We start from the raw sequence: 21,844 nt of genomic DNA on the forward strand, positions 1-21,844 counted from the left end.
CCCGTGGGGGACCCTGTTCCCCCCCCCCCCCCCCCCCCCGTTCCTTCCCCTCCATAGACTTACCTGAAGGGAGTTGCTCTCCAAGCTGCCCGGCTGTTTTCATGGCCACATGCATGTGTGTGGACATGCACATACAAGCGGAGGCCCCTGCGTCTTGCTCCCGGCAGCCTCACGCAGGAATGTTGTCCACCTGCACAGGGAAACCTGCTGTTTCCTGAGGTAACCCAGGCATCTGCAGGCCCTGGCCAGAAGGCGCAATTAATTATATTTATCAGAGAATATTATTAGCTACAATGGCCAAAAAAAGTTGATAGCTGATAATGTGAATTTTCCTTTTATCAGTACTGATCCGATATGTAAACAGTATATCAGTACACCTCTAAAAGTCACATGCCTGTTCTCTGGCAGCTTTATTCATTTTGGGGCCACCCTGTTTTCCATTGGATAGTTACAGAGTACTTGGTTCATTGTGGGGCAGGAAGCCCACCAGTAGCTATCCCATGATTCTTCTTCTAACCCTTCTACAACTCCCCTTTTTTCTGCTGCCTAGCTAGGGGCTGAGATGCCATTTTTAAGCCCCTTCTTTTCTACTACCTCACAGTCTAACTCACTTGCAGTTTGCAGGTTCACTGTCCATGCTATCTGCTGGCCCAAAGCAGACAGCTTCACCTCAGTTTGGATCTTGGTGGTGAGTGCAAGGGAGCATGATTTAACTCACAACTTGTAGATGTGCTGATTCTACAAGAAGCTTGCAGAAAGCTCCAGGCAATGGGGTGTAAAGGGACATGGTGTTGGGACACAGTGGGCACTTCTAAATGTGTGCATTTACTGCTCAGTAACTGAAATTAATGCACAGTACAGGTGCACATCTACATGTGCACACCTGTACTGAGCAGTAAATATGGTGACTTATGCTGACCTGAGCATAAATCTGATACTGGCATCATGAAGGTATCAAATTTACACTTGATTAATTACTGTGCAGTAACACACATGTGGATGCATTACTGTGCAGTAACACTGTGTATGTGTGGATTGATTTAGGATTAACTTTAGTCCTAAATCAATCCACACACAGCATTAACGTGCTTTAATGCCTGTGTGTGTAGATGCTCTATTCCTGCTTACTGCACAGTAAATTTAAGCCAGCAGCAATGCATGTGTAGACACACCCAGTGAAGAGAAAGAAGGAGGCATACAGCCATGCAAAAGTTTACACCAGAAGGTCTGTGAATAGCTCAGTGTCCTGCTTTTTTTCTTTTTGTAAATGTATATCTACACTCCTAGTATCATACCACAAAAAGAAAAACCTTCACCCATTACCAAAAACCGCACCCGTGCTGAACCCATTACAATATCCGCATCATGTGCAACCCACACAAAACAAATAAGCATATCCTGGTCCCTCAGACCAGGCAACACTTCCTTTCCATCCCCACCCTGTTTGTGGGGTCACATACTCAGTTCAAGTGTCCTCTCCGTCAGTCGTTCCAGCTCCCACTGGAGGACCTGCTGCTGTTGTCGCTGTTGCTGTTGCCGTCCTCGGTTCCACTTGTCCCTTCCTCTTCTTCACTGCCACTGCCCCGTCTCTGCTTGGGGGACATTGGATGATCCTGTGCCACATGTCTCTGTGCCAGGTGACTTTGGCCATGTCCTCTCCATTCTCCACTACTGATTTCTGGTAGTAGATCCGGAGTTTGATCAGCGCCATTTTCACGCAGCCCACTACCTCTGTGTCCATGTACCTGTACAACAGGAGATTCCTGGCCTTTCACAGGGCACTCCTGATGCAGGATGCAAACTGGTCAAAACAGGGTGACAGGCTCCCCTAGTGTTTGGTGAGGTGCCCATACAGCGCCGCTTCACTGGTTAGCTGGCTGACGCTGGTCACCGCTTCACAGAGCTGCTTCACCCTTTTCCATACCTCCTGGGCACAGGTTGTAGAGCTGGAGGAGCTGATCAATTGTATTGGTGGCTCTGTGGCAGTTGGGCCATGGGCAGCGGGGTCTCCCCAACTGCTCAGCGTCTTGCTTTTGCTCTTGAAGTTTGAGCTGCTCGCTTTCTGTACGTAGTCCATCACAGAGCACAGTCTGATGATTGACCCTACAGCTGTGACAGACAGGGTGACAAAGGAGCAGGAGGCTGCTCAGATGCAGACCCCCCAGGCCAGCATCTGGAAAACACCATCTTCACAGGTGTCCTTAGAACATTTTCCAGAGCATTTTTGGCAGTAGTGAGGGCAATGCCCCAGCAAGAGACAAATGTGACTGTTGACGCATCTCCTCTGGAAGGAGCTCTAGCAACTACTGCCATCCTTACCCATATCAGCCGTAACATTGTGTCATTGTAATTTGAATGCTGGCAGCAGAATTAGTGCATCTGCTGTCAATAGTCAAAACATCAGTCTTACAAACATTACATGCAGTACCTACAACAAGCTGGAAGCCTTAGCAAACATTGGTATAAACAATACCCATTAAAATCTTGCTCACACTAATGTCCTATCTTATTCATCACATATTTATTGTGTTTTAAAAGAGAACTGATGAAAGTGTGAGAGAGTCCAAAATGCCATTTTTTTTCCATGGTCACTTGGTCAGTTTACTTTTTTCCTTCAAAATGCCCTTGAAAATGTCATCACTTTATGACCCCCATTAAGCACTTGAATCATCTAATACAAAACACACAGGTTTTAGAGAACTCTATCAACCCACAAAAAATAAAATGTCCGTTGTCCAGGTCAACCATAACTGATGTTGCCATGTTGTGATGGATCTGGATATTAGCCTTATAAAATATTACTGTCAAAATTGCCTTCAGTCTCCTGACTGAAGGCAATTCATGACTTAAGAAGAGGCAACAAAGGGTGGTAGCATTTTGCAAGGGTGTGACTGGTTTGAGCACCTAATACTCATTGATTGTTGGGAAACAGAGCAAACAGCAGATGTATGATACTTTCAGGTGATACTAAACTAGGAAAAGCTGCTGTTTATCAGTGAGGATGGATAAACAGTGCAAAAAGCAGAGAGAGACTAGAAGTAAGGAAATAAAATAGGTTTCAGCTTGCAAAAAACAGAATTAAAATGTGTAGAAATGTCCTCTGAAACACAAGCACTGCCTGGGAGGGAGTATGGAGAAAGCAGTTATCTCTAGAGGGGAGAGGGGGCTGTAACTGAGAAATGAACTTGTGCAGCCTGAGACAAATCCAGGATATGAAGATGGAATATGTTGTGTTGTTTGGGTACTGTGTTATAGGAAAGAAGTAGATAAATTGGACGAAACTCAGAAGAAAAAAAACAAGAAAAGTTCTGGAGACTGGAGGGATTAATAGGCGAGAAGAGACAGAAGGGCTAAATCTGCCTTGCATGACTAAGTGGAGATTTGGGGGACAACATCACAGTCTGCAAGTGACTGAAAGATTTTAACAGTATAGAGGAAGAAACTCATGTAGGGTGGAACTTGGGAGACCAAACAGATAAAATTAAGAAAAGAAGAAAATGTAGGCAGATTGTTAGGAAAAATGGGCTAGGAGTAACATATAGGAGGCTGCAAAACAGACTTAGCAAATTGAGGTGGACAGATAGAGCACACAAAGTGCTAGAAGATCTAAAATTGTGAAGAAACCTGCATTAGCCGTGGATAAATGGACTGGATCTCTTAGGGTGGGATGAAACAGGACATGGAGGGTTGGGGCTGGGGCTGAGGGCAAAGAAAGAGTAAAATGGATCTCCCTGCCTTTAACCTTACATTTGTTGTTTAGCGTAAGAGCTGCTTTCCTGAGACGGAGGAGAAGGTGAAGCATCTCAAGAGGAAAAATGCGGAGCTGGCGGTGATTGCTAAGCGCCTGGAGGAAAGAGCAAGAAAACTCCAGGAGGCAAATCTCAAAGTAGTAAGTGTTTAAGTCTTTGCAGCCAGATATGGTATGGCACTGCCTGTCTAATCACTTTCTGAAGCTACAGTGTGAGTGTTAATTTTTAGGAAAGAGAGGAAAGTGAAAGGGAATGAGAGCTGGAGCTGAGTGGAGGGTGGTGGGGAGGTTATTTTCCTCGCTGCAAGTTTTATCCTCTGGCTAACAGAATTCAGTGGGCCACAGGCAGGCTCCTTGGGAGCATCCAAGCCTTAGCTTCTGGGTGATGTGAAAGTAGTCCCAGCAGTGAGAGAGCCCTTCTTCACTGGAACTAGAGAAGGAGGAGAGTCATATCAGGGCAGTGGTTCCATTTTTGTCCTCCACAGATTCTGAGACACTGCAGCTGTCATGCAGGGTTGTGGGTGGCAAGGCCTGAGGCCACTTGGGATTGAGGTGCTGACCAAGCTCAGGAGGAGTGCGCAGAATTCAGGGATGAGCTGGGTCAGGAAGTCAGGAGATCAGACTGATAAGCTGGGTCAGGACATCAGAGAGCAGGGTCTAGGAACAAGCTGAGTCAAGAAGCTGGAAGATCAAGCACTGAGCAGAGTCAGAGCACAAGTTGGAGGGAACAGTAAAGTGACCTGGGATCATGTCGAGCCCTGCTACCCAGACACTTCCTGTTATGGGTCACAGGTTTATATGCAGAAGGTGGAAGGTCAGTTTACCACAGCTGGCCACTCCAGTGACAGGGAGTGGGTGGAGGATTAGACCCTACTGGAGGCTTCACAATAGCTTTATTGGGCCTGGGGTGGCAGGCCAAGGCCCCAGGTTCAAGTCTGTGGCCTGACATCAGTGTGCTTACAAAAGTGCAGAGACATGGATTAGAATGAGAGGCCATGGCAGTGTGTGGGGTGCTGGCAGGAGGTGGGCTGGAAGCCTGTGTCACTGTGCGGGCATCACCCTGTATTATGCATTAAGTGGGCTGCCAGCCTGCTTGTTTCTTTAATGTATATAGGGCAGAAGTTACCATTGGTTTTAAGTGCCAAATGCAATATTAGCCACAGGTCATTTGAAAGGAGCCTGAAACATGGCTCATCTCAGCTGTTCAGTTTCTGATTTAACTGGCATTTGTTCTGTCCTTCTCCTTCCTTAGAAGGATTACAATAATGAACTAGCCATTTCTGTGGTAATAGTACATCTGCAGAGACATGGCATGGGACAGAGAACAGAGTGCTAGCCCTCCTGCTATGGGACATGAGTGCCACTGATGAACAGCTCAGGTCTTTCCCTTTTTGTTCAAGGCTTTCCTTGAAGTGTGGTTCTCCAAAGTGGATACAGTCCTTCAGGTGAGGTCTCACCAGTGCTGAATAGAATAGAAGAAACATTTCCTAAGATTTTCATATGACACTCTTGTTAATATATCCCAGTTTGCTATTTTCTTTTATTGTAACAACATTATACTGTTGACTCATATTCACCTTGTGATCCATTATAATCCCCAGATCCTTCTCTGCAGTACTGCAGCTTAGCTAGTCATTCCCCATTTTGTATATGTGCATTTGATTTTTCCTCCCTAAATGTAGTATTTTGTATTTGTCCTTACTGAGTTTCAGACTTTTCCAATTTATTAAGATTTTTTTAAATCTTAAACCTGTCCTTTAAAGGGCCTGCAATCCCATCCATCTTGGAGTCATCTGGAAATTTCGTAAATTCACATTCAGTTCCATCCTTACATCATTAATAAAGATACTGGGTATGTCTGCAGGTTCATTAATGCGCTGTAGTTACTGCACATTAAGTTTAGTATTTGTAGAACCAAGTGCTAAATCAACGTACAATAACTGGCCTTACTACTCAGCAGCACTGGCGAATGCCTTTCTAGTGATGTCACTGCACGGTAGCCTATTAAGACTGTGCAGTAGCTTATTAGCACTGTTTCTGCCATGATGTGCTACTGTGTAGCATTATTAGGCTACTGTGCATTTAGTACTTTGTGTAGATGAGCCCGCTGAATATTACAGGTTTCCTTTGCTTTATGCTGTACATGTGTTCCTGGAAAATGGCGCATAACTTGAATTCACATAAAGGGAACCCGCTTTACAATGTAACAAATAGAGATATGTTCCAAGACCTCAACTGTACTGACCCCCAGACCCATTTCTACCACTTTTACAAGACAGTTTTGGTACTACTACTCACCAACATCAGACAGCACACACAAGCACAGGGCATTATCATAATGGGGATGGCAACTACAGAAACGTGTCGCAGACAACAAGCAAGGAGCACAGATCCACACGGGAGACTGTATTGTGGTGTATGTCACTCCCACAACACACCGCACAAAGCATCTGACTGGGTTTCCGCCACACAAATCGTGTAAGAATGAATTTACCTTGCACATAATGAACTTTTGGTATAAAAAGGGTCATTGAATAAGAGTGAATTCGTACATACAGAATCTGCATAAAGTGAGGGAAACCTGTATCAGACTCAGGGCAGACTTCTGGGGAAACCCGCTTGAAGCTTCCTTCCAGTTTGAAACTGAGTTGCTGATGACTACTTTTTGACTTTGATTATTCAACCTGTTATACATTCACCTCATAGTAGTTTCATCTTGACTATGTTTCCTTAGCTTATTTATGAAAATATCGTGGGAGACAGTGTCAAAATCTTTGCTAAAATCAAGAAATATCACATCCATTACCCTCCTGCTATCCTCAAAACTTGTTAGCATGCTGTAGAAAGAAGTTAAATTATTTCAGGCACAAGTTGCTCTTGACAAATCCATGCTGACTGTTAGGTATCACTTTGTTATTCTCTAGTTATATTGTTTGTTAAATTACAGATTGATTGTTTGATAATATGCTCCAGGATCTTTTCAGCTGAGTTAAACTGATAGTCTATCATTCCTTGGGCCCTCTTTTCCTTCTTTTTAAAAGGAGATTCCTGTATTTGCCCTTTTCCCGTCTTCTTGGGCTTAACTGCCATGAGTTCTCAAAGATGATGGGTAATAACTCTGGAATTACTGCAACCAATTCCTTGATCACTTAGGGGTGAATCTTGCCTGGCCTGCTGATTTAAAAAGCTGATCGTTTACCCCAGCTTGTTCTGCTTTCCCTGCTCTGATTGTTCTGGGCAGCTGACATTTGAACAGTTTGTAAGGACTGAAACAAAAGAGCATTAAATATAGGTACTTCAACATTCTCCCACTGTCTACTTCCCACTCCATTCAGTAAGGGGCCAACATTTCTTTGATCTTATTTCTAATATATTTATAGAAAGCGTTTGTTTGTTTGTTTGTTTTACCCCTTCACCTCTTTTACCTTCTTGCCTCTACCAGTGCATTTGGCATTTCTGTCTTCTGTAAAGTACCTTCTATTTGTCCTGTTGAAATGTTACTTAATTGTTTGCAGCCTAACTCTCCAATTTATCATGATTGTCTGGGATTTTAATTCCGTTCCCCCAAATTATTTGTCATCCCACCTAATTTTGTGTCCTCTGCAAATGTGGGGAGCATATTTGTCACTCTTTTATCAAAAACTAATAAAAATATTTAGGAGCAGTGGACTCAGACCTGATCCCTTTAGATCCCGCTCAATTCCTCCTCCTAGTTTGATATCAATCCCTTAATTACTATTTGTTGCCTACAGTCTCCTAACCAATTATCTGCCCATCATATGGTAGTTCTTTTTTAGTTCATAGTTCTCGTTTAGTCATGAGACTGCCACATGGGAATCTGGAAAACTTTACTGAAATGGAGACACATTATATCTGCCTTGTTCCTTTTATTCACCAATCCAGTTATTCTTCCAAAGGACGAAAACAAATTGGTTTGGCATGATTTGTTTTTTGAACAGCAATCACTTTTTTGTCCCCTAGGCCTTTACAAAGCAATTGTTATAGAATTTAAGTCACTTCCCTAGCATTGATTTTAGACTGACATGTCTATTGTTCTTTTGGTCTCCCTCCCCAGCTTTCTTAACTATAGGTATTATGTTTTCCTTCTTCAAGGCTTCCATGACTTCTTCAAGATAGTTGCTAATTACTAATATCTTTCTATGATCTCATTAGCTAGCTCCTTCAGCACTCTGTTGTGTATTTTGTCAGGGTTTGTTGGCTTGAATTCATTCAAAAGAGTCAAATAGTCTTTTATGCTCCTTGTCTTCATCTTGAGCTGTAATCTTTCCCCCGTCTCTGTTTACACTGATTTGGCTAGCTGTCTGCTCACAATGTGAAGGTAAAAGCAAGGTAGTCATAGAGTAGCTCTGCCTTCTTTTTGTTACCCATCACTAATTCACCTTCACCATTAAACAGTGGATCCACAATTTTTTTTAATCCTTTTCTTACTTATGATGTACTTGAAAAAACACTCATTGTTTTTAATATCGTTTGCTGCTTGTAATTCATCTTTTGTTTCTGTTTTCCTGACTTTGTTCCTACTTGCTTGTTCTGCAGCCTGGTCTAGCTCTTCAGTGACAGTCAGTACTGCTTTTGACTTTTAGGTACTTAAAAGCATTGGGTATGAAAAAGTTATTTTACAATTTGCCTTGTCTTTTCCTATGTATCAAAATACATTGCAGTTGATACTCTAATATATTCTTTAGGAACTTTCAACCCCTATGCATTCCTTTTTCCTTTAATTTATCTATCTGTGGGACCTTTTCTGTTATTTCAGAGGTTGTTAAAATCTGGTTTTCTGAAGTTCTGTGTCCTTGTTTTGCTGTCAATCAGTCTTGCATTTATTAGGATCATGATTTTTTCTCCATTCACGGTCCCCTTCACTGATGATATTGACCACTTTTATATTTTCAACCTGTTCTTCCCTCTTGGTCAGAACCAAATTTTAGATTTGACTCCCTAGTTAATTCTTTACATTTCTGGTCCAGAAACTTGTCCCTTATGCATCTTAGGAATTTGCTGGACATGTTATTTTTTAGATATTGGGGTAGCTAAAATTTCCCATCATTACTCTTTTGTATCTTTTAGATGCTCTTGATATCTGCTCAAAAATTCATTATCAACGTCCTCTTTCTGATGTGGAAGTCTTTAGGAGAACCTTACCATGACATGTCTGCAATTTTTTACTCCCTTTATCTCCATCAAGATACTCTCAACTTACCATACATCTTGGACCAAGGGGCAAGTGTGTATGTGCTTGACCTGTGGTGCAATGCCCCTTTCTCCTTCTCTTACTTAGCCTTCTGGAACAAGCTTAACCCTTTAGTAAAGATATTCCAGTAATGGAGATTATCAAAATTATCAAGTCTCTGTACTGCAAATTATTAGGTCAGTTTTCTTTACATGGTGTGATGTTTTGTGGCCTGTACTCCTTGCATTTATATATAGACATTGAAGATAACTGATAGATAGCTTGCCTAATTTTTTGCAGTACTGTTTCTTCAGTCCTACTAAGGTTTCTTAGCTCTTCTCCAAAATTCAAATCCTTCTCAGCTTTCTCATTCCTTATTCTTACTTTTAAACTAGGCCGTGGGTTTTTTTGCCATCCCCTCCACAGGACCTACTTTAAAATTATCCTTACCAGGTTTGCCGGATGAAGTCTCCTGTTTCCAGGAATGAAGACAAACATAGCACATTCTGCTTGGATCACAACTTCTGGTCTGTCTTGGTTCTGCTCACCAGTCTCTACTGCAGCACACCTCCAGTTAAGTGGTCCAGCACACCTGAGAACTGTGCTCTACCATTCCTGGTAGAGGGAGCAAGTGAGCCCCACATGGCTCCCTCTGCAGGGGAACTCCCTACAAGCTGTTCTCTGTATGCTTGCTCTGCTCACAAGTGGCCTTTTATAAGGCTTTCAGCCCAAACCTTGCTAATAAAGGATGGCCACACTCACCTTAGAGAAGAGCACACCTATCTCCCAGCTCCCAGCCTCCAATCAACATGAACAAAGTACACTTGATCAAGGCACGCTGGTTTACATACCAGTTCACCCACCAGCTCCAGTGAACCCTGCCATCAGACACAGTGTCTGGCTCAGACTACCCAGGTTTGCCAGCTTGTGAGATGTCAGCTAGGAAAAGATCAAAACCTCTAGCTCATGAAACTGTTCTGGCAATCCCCCCTAGTCTTGATGCAGCTCAGTTGACAGAAGAAAGCTTCTGCCAGCTTGGCCATGTTGTCCAGGGAAGTGGTAAAAGTGATGGGTGAAAAAACCCCTTCTGCTGACAGAGCTCTGCTGGCCTAGCTATAGAGAAATGGGGGCCAACTGTTTTGGCAGGTATGTCATGAATTAGGCCCACACCCTCAAGTGCCACTCTGATCCCCTTCTCTTGCCCAATTTGCTGCTCTGCTTTCTGCCCCCTGCCATATCTGCTACTGTGCTGTCTGCCCCCTCCCCAGTCTGCTGCATGACACACAGAGCCTGCCTTTACCACTTGTGGCACACATGCCAAAGGTTGGCTACCCTCTGTAATATAGACAAGCCCTCAAACTGGAATCTGCCTGGGGATTGTTACCACATTTGCCCGTTCCTTTGGGGTGCACTCATTTATTAGGGGTATGTTTCTGGGGTCTCTGCAATTCTATCAATGTACTGCTTGTGTAACTTGTGTTTCTATACTGAGCTCTGTCTCTCCCTTCTGCAATTCCTCACCCCCAGTGGAACTACCTTGCAGGGCTTAGTTTCAATGGGGTTGGGTTCCTCCAGCTACCGAATCAGTCAAACTCATAAACACACACATAGATTAACAGAGCATGTCTGAGTGGGCAGGGTTACTCAGCATTTCCAGACTGATACCCTCATGTGCCCCAGACTCAGCACAGAAACAGAGCACACCTGAGCCAGCTGGGTCAATCAGCATTTACAGGCTGGTACCCTCATATGCCATGAACTCAGCACAGAACTTAGTTTACAGAACTGTGCTTAGGGCAGCAATAAAATGCAGTCAGACACATGCACACAGGTTAACAGAGCACGTCTGAGTGGGCAGGGTTACTCAGGATATACAGGCTGAAACCCTCGTATGCCACAGCTCAGCAATTCTCAATCTCTTGTCCCACTTATCCTGATAGTAACTCCCTTGATGAGTAGACCCCACAGGACTTTTGGGCTTTGCAGGAATCTTTGGCGTAGGTAAAAGAAGAATTGCTATAGAGCACATGGGATGGGGGGAGGGTGGAATCCAGGAGAGAGAGAGTATGGCAACCAGCTTGACCATAAAAGTTATTTTATTACCAGCTATATGAAACTTATGATCCTAGTAGTAATAGCCATACAAGGAAAAACAAACACAACAGTTACAGTATTACACGACTTCAGTTGGGCATTTTTGGGAAATCTAGCTCAAGTCTGATCAACAAAAGTCAGGTTTATAAAGTAATGCCTGGAGAGAGAGAGAGAGAGAGAGAGAGAGAGAGAGAGAGAGAGAGAGAGAGAGAGAGAGAGAGAGAGAGAGAGTGAGAGTGAGAGTGAGAGTGTGAGCGTGCTGGGGTCTCACCACTCCATGAAACTTGAACTGGTCGAGGTTACGGGTGTTTGTTGGAGTTTGCAGACAAGCTGCTCAGTTTCAAGTCCAGAGTGCTTGAGACGGGCAGAGCCCCCAGCACGATCAGTGGAGGCAGTCCAGGCAGAAAAAGGAGAAGGTGAAGTCCCAGTGGAACTGGTGCAACATTTGGATCCAAGCACCAGAACAGAAACTTGAGCTTGGGTAGGGTTTTTTGTAGGGAAACAGCAATGGTTCAAGGGAGAACACTTATACTAGGTTTGTTTATGGGTAAATGATGGCTCAAGGGAGTATACCAGAGTTTTGTTATGCTGGACAATAGAAGCTGACCACTCCTGGCTGTGGGTGACTGTTACTCTGAGGGGGCTCACAATGCAAACAGGGAGATTCAGTGTTTTGGGTACCAATAAAGGAGTCATCACTAGAATTGTTCTGATAAATGCTGAGCTGGGTGTCTGCAGATGTGGGCTGATTAGCATTTGGAGCAGAGATCTCCCATCAAGCAATGCTCCCCTGCTTGTCTGGTCCCAGAGTTCAGTGCAGTCCTTGCCTTGGAATCTCTGGTCTCCATCCTGAATTCTAATGGAGAGGCCTCCTTGTCCCATCCTCAGTGTAAATGAGATTAGGGGAGTTGCCTTATCACCCTTGTCTGGAGGGGTTTAGAAGCGTCTCCCACTGCATCTTCATTGCCTTTTGTAAGTCCTTCCTCTGATCGGTTCTGGTCAGAGGAAGGACCAGAATCGATCAGGTTCTGGTCCAGGCAGTGCGGAGGAAAGGTCAGTCCTTCATGAGTCAGACAGGCTGAGTACTGCACCACGGTTCCCCAAGAACACAGAGCTGACAGGTAGAGGGAGAGGACTGATGGGGAAGAGTTGTAGACTAGCTTGGGGAAGGAGAAGAGGAGTTGGGGAAATGGGCCTGGGGAATTGGACCTGGAGCCCTGCTTTAGGAAGGTGGTGTCTGTGGTTTTCTAGGGGAGTGGGAGCATGTGGGGGTCTGGAGAGAGCAATTGGGTGTAGGGGTCACAAAGGGCATGTAAGTCACATACAAGTTAGGAGTGTCAGAGTGTGGGTGGGGGAGCTCCCAATCAGTGTGTGGGCACACAACATTAGTGTGTTGAATTTCCACCATGATACATGCACCCAAAAAGTGTAGGCTGCAGGTGTTTCTACCTGTCTTCTTCCCACCTCCCCTTGCCACAAAGTTGCAAATGGCAAAAGTTGCAGGTAGAAGTCTTGCTCTCACAGGAGCCACTAACCCATATCAAAAGGAAGGGTTTGCACCTGGATCAGGAAGTCCAAGTGCTATATTGGGGTGTTGTTGCTCTGCTCTTCCTGGGCCTTAGAATTCCCACCTAAGGCAATGGAGCCATCATACTTTGCTTTCCAATATGGTACTGGACTTTGTGTTATGTGTGTTATTGGCAATTTTAGTGAGAACGTTGCCCTTAACCCTACACCTGCCCCTACCGGATATAACTTCTCTTTGGGAAAAGGCAGGTGGCAAGCAGTAGGCAGAACAGCCTGGGGGAGCACTGCTAACAGAACTGGTCAGAACATCTCCATCCATTTGTGATGTTCAGTTAGCCTTGTTTCTTTACCCCTTGTGTCAGTCTCCTATGTATCAAGGAACCTGGGTGCAGGCTTGGGGGAATAAAGTTAAATAGATACTTCCTGGACACCAAACTTTGGTACTTCCTAGGTTTTGTGCTGACATTCCTCCTGCCATTCCTAGGAGAAGCAAGGCAATAATCACTGCTATTTCTATACATACATAAATATACCTATACACACACATGCGCGCGCGCACACACTCTGTGTGTGTGCGTGTGTGTGTGTGTGTGTGTAATATTATAGGAGCTGTGTCCTGCTCACTTAAATTCCCCCACCCCCTTTGAGTCTGTCTCTCTTTGGAAATGCCCACTGTATGCTCCCTGTGGGGGAGGCCTTGCTTTGGCAAGTTCTCTGTGCAGTGCACAGCACCCTTCTGGGGGTATAACTGTACAGAGAGCAACAGTGTCACAGGCACTGCTGGGAAGTCTGAAACGTAGAAATGACATGTTGCATGTAAAGCTAGGAGTGGTATCTTTCTCTTCTGAGGCGACACAAAAAGCCTCAATGAGATGATCACCCTAATTGTATGATCATCAAACACGTTTCAATGTTGGAATATGAATGGCTGTTTTATCACCTTAGAGAAACGTGTAGAATGGACATTGTGGTTCCCAGCTGGTTGGGTTTTAATAGACCACCCTTGTGCAACAGAGGATTGAATAAGAGGGGTCTGTGCCTGGTTTCCAAGGCAGCAATATAGTGACGGGCATCCAGGAGTTGGTGTTATTTTGCTAGCAGCTGGTTCCAGTGTCCTGAGAATGCTACAGTACACTGGGCCCATGGGATAGGGCAGGGCTTCAGAGCATAGTGATCCTGCTATTGGACAAGATACACCATCCAAAAGCAAAAGTCTGAACTGTTTTCTTTATATGATGGTGCAGCCCGTGACTTCTCCAGGAGGAAATTCACCCCTGGCTAACCAGTCAGGCACTGTGTGCCCTCTGACTACCTCTGTGATGATTAACAATGACACCACATGTGTTGCTGTTCTCTCCCTGGCGTAGGTAAATGCTCCAGTGGCTGTGAAGGGCTCTAGCCTTGAGCTGTGTAAAAAAGCATTTGCTCGCCAACGTACCAAGGACCTGACGGAACAAGCCAGTGCCCTCTTGGCAAAAGATAAACAGATTGGAGCTTTGCAGCAGGAGTGTTGGGAGCTGCAGGCAAAGCTTACATCAGGGAAGGTGAGAGTTTTTCTGGAGTTTCATTCCTTGTTTAGGAACAAAGTGTTTTAAGTGGTGCAATTGGCCAGTAACAGAAAACAGGGCTCTTGGAGCCAGTGTGAGGCAGGGAATCCCACCTGGACACTGAAACCATGAGGCCTGACAGCTTTTGATGTGGGGGCCAGAGCAAGGAAGGTGGGAGTGTCTGCCATACACAAGGTATCCAGGACCCACTGAAGATGGAGTTTGTGCAAGAGAGACTTGGCTGTGATTTTGGTGACCGGATAGGCCTGAGATATTGTATTTAGTGCTAATCCCCATCCCTCTTCAAAGGAATGTACCAACCATTGATATGTTACCCTCTGTCTATTCCCCTCTCTTACTTCTGTACTTCTTGAGATGCAGCTCACAGCCATGACAGAATATAGCCATGAAAAGTACCAGTATATTGATAACTGAAAACGTGAGCCACATTACTGCAACATTAAGGTTGAGATGCACACAAATCTAGTGATGCTGAGATAAGGTGGCCATAACAACTTTAACTCTTCCACTGGCATATTTGATGTGTATTGCAATGTGGTCTCTTGTTACATAATCACATGACATTATATGGTAATAAAATATCCTAAGCAGCTTGCTAGTTTGAGAACATCCAGAGAATTCTCCCTCAAAGAGATCTACCTAGGTGCATCTACACAAGACACTAACTGTACAGTAGCCTAATAATACTGCGCAGTAGTGCTTCACAGCACAAACAGTGATAATACGCTACTGTGCAGCATTATTAAGCTACTGCGCAGTAGCATCACTAAAAAGAAGTTTGCCAGCGCTACTGTGGAGTAACTGCAGTTACTGCATATTTATTTAATACTTGATTATACAAGTACTAAATTTAATGTGTGGTAACCACTGTGCGTTAATGTATGCGTAGATGTACCTCCCAGAGTGCTAAACCCTGCCATTTCATGCACAGAGAAGCTAAGTGAATAGTTTATAACATATACTTTAGTTTATAAATTTTGCTTTTTGTCACGGAATTAATGAACAAGCATTTTGTTAGTGTACTTAGTATCATAAACCTTGGTTTGCATCTGATTAGAGATGAACACTGAGACTGCCAGACACAAGGTTGATCCAGTTCAGGCCTTGTCTTTCTTTGATCATGGCCAGATCCAGATGCTATGAAGGAGGGTGCGAAAACCCTCTTGTAAGCTGATCTGGGATAACTTCCATGAAGGATTCATCCTGACCTCTAATAGGCAGAGGATGCCTTCGGCCCAGAAACAGGAGGGTTTAGTTCACTTCCAAAATGCTTGTCACCATAATTAACCATTATAACTCAATCATTTTTGTCCTGCCTGTAAAGGTGAAAGCCCTCTTTAAATACTGCTAAATTTTTGGCTTGGCAAGAACCAATAACTATCAGTTTAAGAGACTTATTACACAATAAAGTGAGTCAGTATTCCTTGTATTTTTAAAAATTTCCTGCCTTTTAATTTCTTCCTGTTCTTGTTTTACGAGGGTCCTGTCGGGTATATTTTGTGATTAATGTGTTAATTGTGCAATAAATTGCAAATTTATGCAATGGAATGTTAAATTATGCAAATTTATGGTATGGTATAAAATGGCAAACCAGTCACAAAGATGTTCTATATTTAATATGGAACATCTTTGTGACTGGTTTGTATCATGCTTTAAATTGAACATAGGACATGTGCCTGACACCTGAAGCTGCCCCCTGCCCAATCTTGATAGTCAGTTGATAGGATTCGGCAGAGGGAAACTGCTGGAGCCTGGGACCCAGTCTTGCCAGTCTAATCCCCATGATCAGGTTAGGGGCAGCCCCAGGTCTTGAACTAGGATCAGGTACTTAATCCCAACTGGCAGCCTCAGAGTCCTGGGATCAGGCAAGTGGCAGCCACAAGTCTCGGTTTGGCTAGTTCAGGCCTGGCAGTAGCACAATTGGGATTTGATGAATTTTATGCCCCATTCCAAAAATTGTACATCTTGCCATACACATCCAGGACATGCGATTTTTGGGATCACGCATAACAGTTCTCAGATCCCAGTCATACTATTATAGTAATATCTTTCAGGAGCCTGAGACAGGGAGAGTGTAAGTTCCTGGTATCTCTTCTCTAGACCTTCACAATGTTAGACACTTTTATTATGGTCCTTCTTATTGCCTCCCTGAGCATCAGTCCTTTTCTTTTCACTGTGTTTTTGCCAGACCCTTCATCTTTGATATTTCTTGCTGCTTTCCTTTGAAACCTTCCAATTCTGCAATTAGGAAGAATTTTGTTGGGAATCTTTTCCCTTCAGAAAACAAGCTGTTTTGCTTGCTTATCTAGATTGCACAGTTTGTGTTCTGGGACTAGAGGGGAGTGGTTGCTTGGGTCCAGCTTGAACATTCACAGCTGCCAATTCAGTAAGATTTCCATGAATATGTGGCATGACTGGTACCAGATCTGTCTAATTTAAAGTTAGCTTGGATATCTCTACACTATGTGCAGACTTAACCTTAACTTCATCCTCCACTTACTTAAGTGGAACAGGGCCTGAGTGCTGAACACCTGTAAGATTGAGCTCTGATAATATAATCACTAGGACTGAGATACTGCAGTATATTTATTATTTAAAAAAAAATCTCTGTGCAAGGGACATATATAAGTTTTCCAAGCCCAAAACTGAAAAGTTAGGATATATAGAGTTTAGGTTGTCCTCACCTGGAACCAGCCAAAATAATACTCCTGGCTTTTCTTCCTGATTGGTGTGTACTGCATATAAAACAAGTAGTCCCTGAGTGGTTCACTTCATTCCTTCCACTTCTTTCCATGGAATTTAACCTAGCACACAAACACAGAACAAGATCTAGTGGCTGGGAGTTGAAGCCAGACAAATTCAGACTACCATTTTCATAGTGAAGGGAATCATCCCTTCAAATACCTCTTTTACGTGTCTTGAATTCTGTCACTTGAAGTCTTTATGTAGTAATTAGTTTTCTAAAAGATAGTTCTAGTGTGAATGATGGCATTGTGTGGAATCACTAGGTATCTGGTTTGTAAGTAGGTCAGACTGGATGATCTGCCAATTCTTTCTAGTGTCAAAATCTATGAATTATTCATCCACATCTGAATATATTTTCATGGTGCCAGCAACAGGCAATTCACCTCAGTGCTAACCCCTTAGTAAAGTCAAGTTCATTTCTGTAAACCATATGGGCACTAGACTTCCTCAGTGAAAGGGAAGATTTTTCATAATATGAAATGCCAAGCCACCTAAATATGAGGTTGAAGGACTGTGAGAAATTGAAGAGGACCCTAAAAAACCTACATAAATAGGATTAAATTTCATGTTTGCTGAGGATACTGCACAAGGTAATGTACATGAATAGGAGCAATTTGAACTGATCAGACACATTGATGACCTCTAAGCTGATCCCAACCACTGAGGAGAAGAAGGTAGAGTTATCACTCTGACCTGCAAAATAGAAACTTCTGGTTAATGCACAGCAGCAGTGAACAAAGCAAAGCAAAGTGGTAGGCAACCCTAAGAAAGGGACAGGGGCCCACTGAGGATAAATGATTCCAGAAATGACTACAGTAGATTCTAACCAACTGAAAACTATCTGGAATGGCATTAATGCTAAATATTTCATAGACTTGAAAACTTTAGAGAAAATTCAATCTCCTGCAGCAAAGGAGTTATATATACTACTGATGAATTTCACAGCTGTGTTGCTACAAACATGTCATTGTTGGTGTGAGGGCTTGGGCTTCCCCTCTGTGCCACTTGCTAGTTGAGCACTAGGCAGGACAGGCAGTGTGGGCTAGGGCATGTCCAAGGGAGTTATGCGAGGTGGAGGGTGTGGGAGGGTAAGTGCCCTGGGGTTTTGTTATAGTGGCAGCAGCAGTGGAAGGACTGAGCTTCTGCTTCCTGATGTGATACTTGCCCTGGTCCTGGCAGCCACCTCCGGAGCAGACTGCTTTTTCTAGCAGAAAGGAGAGAGATACTGCACAATGCTGAAGCCATTCATTGTCCACCCTACCAGGCCTGGGTGTAACAGTGAACAGAATACAGTTTCTAATCCTAACTCACTCTGTGATGTAGGGGCAATGCCTACAGCACTGTGCCTCAGTTCCCCTCTGTCGAATGGTGATAATGATCTTTACCTCGCTCTCATTCAGTCATGCTGATAAGGTGCAGAGTGTTGTTACAGCCAGTCAGACCGAGGTGAGGACAGACTAAAGATTTCACAGATTCTCCATTTTTGAGGCGATCCCCATGACTATCAGTTTCCTGGAGGAAGGGGCCTTATCCTTGAGCAATTCTAACAAACACTGCTACAGAACTAGTCTTTCATGTTTTTTAGCCTGTAAAAATAATTGTTTTTACTGCACTTTGAGGAATGCAAACAAACTGGTGGAAAGACTCGCATGACTTTGTACAAATAAATTTTCCTGGTTTCCCTTCACTGGCTGCTGGGGGGCAAGAACAGAGGGGGGCCTTCCCAAGTCTGTGGTCCAAACACTCTTCTCCACCCACCAGGTTTCTTAACTTTTGCAAAACAAGCCACTTTATAGAGATAATTTAGGACATCTTCTTTGAGATCATCTTTCTGTTGTCTCAGTACTTAAAAAATGCTAACTCTTTCTGATGCCCAAAGCTGGCTAGAATCATGGCAACTTTCTAATACACACACTGAATCCCTCAGCCAGTAGTCAGGCTAGCTCCATTTTGTTGGAGAAATGAGAGAATGTTGACCTGGCACGCTCCCTGCTGGTAGTTACCATACATGCATATGTAAGTGCTCTCAAGTGCCCCTCAGCACTGAGGTGGTTGCTGTGGCTTTATCTTCTAGCTTGTTCCTCCTCTGGGTGCTGTAGTCATCTATTGACACAGGTGAGTCTCAGAGGCACAGTCAAGTCCTTTAGTGTTTTGGGAGTATGTGCTAGTCACAGTACTTTGCTTTGGGGGCCATGCAAACAGAAAACTCTGCATGCTAAGCTGTGACAGAGTGCAGGTGCATTTGTGCTGGTGTCTCTTGAATAACACTCAGTCAATTCATGAATGAAACCATTGTCCTCTGACGTTTTCCATCCTTTTGACTCCAGGGCTACTTCTGTTGTTGTGTTTGATTTTCCCTTAGGAGGGTCATCATTGCCTGAACCTCATTGACTTTGATCATCTATTGCGGGAATCTCAGAAGGAAGTGTTACGGTTACAGAGACAGATTGCACTGAAGAATTTCAAAGAGTCTCTACATTCCTCTAAATCCAGTTCAGAAGGCTCCTTCTCAACTGCTGCCATGTGCTTGGGACCATCTGTGCCAATGCCAAATGCCTGCATAAAAGATTCTTCAAAGGGGGTTCAATTAGGAAAGCTGACACTAGCAACGGAAGCGCATAGGAAGGTGAGAGATCTGGGTCAATGATCTTAAGATTTTGCTAATTAATTAGGCAATTAATGAATGTTCTTATAGAACTTTTTCCGTTATGTAAATGCTAAGAGTATTGAGGTCATTCTATTCCCTGCTGCCAGTGGATATTGTAGGTTTTTAAAATGACTTTTTCGTTATTCGATGGTATTCTTGAGTGTGAGAGAGTGTTGGGTGTCATGTAATGAAGAGGGAGAGAGGCCTGGTTGCTGTTGTAAACCCAGTATGTAAGTCATGGAATAAACTCTGTGGCATGTGTAAGTATAGTGAAATGGCATTGATGCAGATAGAGCTAGGTGAGTGTGTGGTGTGGGACTGTTCTATTTGTGCTCCCTTAGCTTTGCAAGGCTTCCATTAAAAGATAGCATAGTATTTCATTAAACATTTTCCCCTTCAGTAATTGATGTAATTTGGTTTTCTTACTGTCTAGACATTTTTGAAAATTTGAATGAAGCTGGGTAAGCCAGAGTGGGAGTTTGTATGTGCTTGTAACAGGGGCAAACCAAAACCTAGCATACAATTAATAAATGTATCACCTTGAAGCTAACAGAAAGCAAATCCAACCTCCCATCCTTGATGTCCAACTTAGTAAACCTTTAATCAAGGTGTGTCTGCATTATTTTCAGTCCTAATATAACCTGCATATGAACAGCTGCTAAGACTGACATTTGCTGTGACTACAGATGACAGCAATGGCTGGAACTCGGTCCACAAAGGTCCTGAGGCACCTCTTGGCTTTGTTAGTTGGCTTGCAGTCTCTCTCTGGCCTCAAAATATTTAATTATTTGTAGAAAGTTGAACAGCTCCAAAAGAGGAGACAGATCCACTCTGGAATACCCTATTATATGGTGAAGGGAAACTGAGTTTCAGTTCTCAATTTTAACTCAAACAGGGTAAGTCCCAGATGAGGGTGCTAAACAGTGGCTTATGCCTGTTTTTCCTGTTTTTTCTTTTTTACAGATGAGCCCAGGTGTCAGATCACAATTCATGACTGAATCTCTTGGTAAAGAGATGCTTGGAGGAGAGGGATCCCCCAAACACCTGTATTTAGGGGTGTTTTTACACATGCTCTGGGACGTGGTGCTGGGTGCTTTAGTTAGAGAGCCACACTAATTAAAGTGCCCATGCATTGCATGTATCTGCATCCCCATGTGTCCCCATGCTGAAGAAGTGATCAAATGTGTTTTATTTCAAAGTGCCCTGCCACCATTTTTTCAGTGCGGGGATGCACTGGGATGCTGATACATGCGATACGCAAGGCTGCCGGAGCATGTCAATTTACACGCTCCAGGAGACTCAATGAATTGAGTCTGCTCTGACACGCTGGATTTCCAGTGCATCAGAGCAGGCTCTCCGCTAGGGCTGTGCAAAGCTTCAGTTGCTGATTTGATTTGGAGGAGATTTGGCCTGATTCAACAGCTGAATCTCCAAATCCGAATCGAATCAGGAAACCCATTAATTTCTCCAAATTGAATTGGAACTCTCCGATTCGATTTGGAGAGATTCAAAGATTTGGACATAGTTTTAAACAGTTTCATATGTTTTATATAACATATAAACAGTTTTATATGTTTTTTCTACATACCTCAAGGTACTAGGTGGCTTGTGAATGCTGAGATGGTCGGGGGGATGGAGTTTCCCACAGGAGCACGGGGGGGTCCCCAGCATGCTCGGCGGTGGACCCGGAAGTGGACCAGAAGCACATCCAGTCCACTTTGGGGTCTGCCACAGAGTGTGCGGGGGACCCCCCTGCCCCCCAGCTCGGTAACTGGTGCCTCCTGGGTCTGGGGGGGGGCACCCAGGGTCTCCCTGTGGCCGATCGCTGATCTGGCGGGGGGGCATAGGGAACCCTCCCACATGCTTGGCAGCAGACCCAGAAAGTACGTCTGGTCCACTTCCAGGTTTGTCGTCAAGCATGCAGGGGCCCCCACCATCTCCACGTTCATGAACTGCGCCTGCTCCCTTGAGGTATGTATAAAAAACATATAAAGCTGTGTCTATGGCCGAATCACTGATTCTCCAGATCAGAATTGAAGATTCGGATTCAGCCAGATCGAATCAGGACAGTGATCTGAATCAGCAAATCGAATCACTGCCCCCCAAATCGGGCCATATCAGAATCGAATACAGCCCGCTCCACACACCCCTACTCTCTGCATGTCTGTAGGAGCCCTAGGTGTTTGAATCTTTTGTTTCATAGTTTCATAGTTATTTCATAGTTTCATAGTTTCTAGGATCGGAAGGGACCTGAGTAGATCATCTAGTCCGACCCCCTGCCATGGCAGGAAAGAGTACTGGGATCAAACGACCCCAGCAAGGTG

At 44.0% G+C, this 21,844-nt stretch overlaps 1 protein-coding gene across 8 annotated transcripts in view; it reads left to right on the top strand.

Annotated features, from left to right (window-relative positions):
- Window positions 1-21,844, top strand: part of TSPOAP1 (TSPO associated protein 1) — a 253,233-nt gene that overhangs the window by 60,053 nt on the left and 171,336 nt on the right. For all 8 annotated transcript variants that reach the window (XM_019507394.1, XM_019507550.1, XM_019507335.1 and 5 more), the window contains exons 3-5: window positions 3,761-3,889; window positions 13,928-14,104; window positions 19,236-19,499. In XM_019507394.1, the coding sequence (XP_019362939.1) occupies window positions 3,761-3,889; window positions 13,928-14,104; window positions 19,236-19,499 (570 nt within the window). The remainder of the gene's footprint in view (window positions 1-3,760; window positions 3,890-13,927; window positions 14,105-19,235; window positions 19,500-21,844) is intronic.

The sequence above is a fragment of the Gavialis gangeticus genome, unplaced genomic scaffold (assembly GCF_001723915.1).
Source record: "Gavialis gangeticus isolate Ggan-Ray unplaced genomic scaffold, GavGan_comp1, whole genome shotgun sequence".
NCBI classification, from domain to species: domain Eukaryota; kingdom Metazoa; phylum Chordata; order Crocodylia; family Gavialidae; genus Gavialis; species Gavialis gangeticus.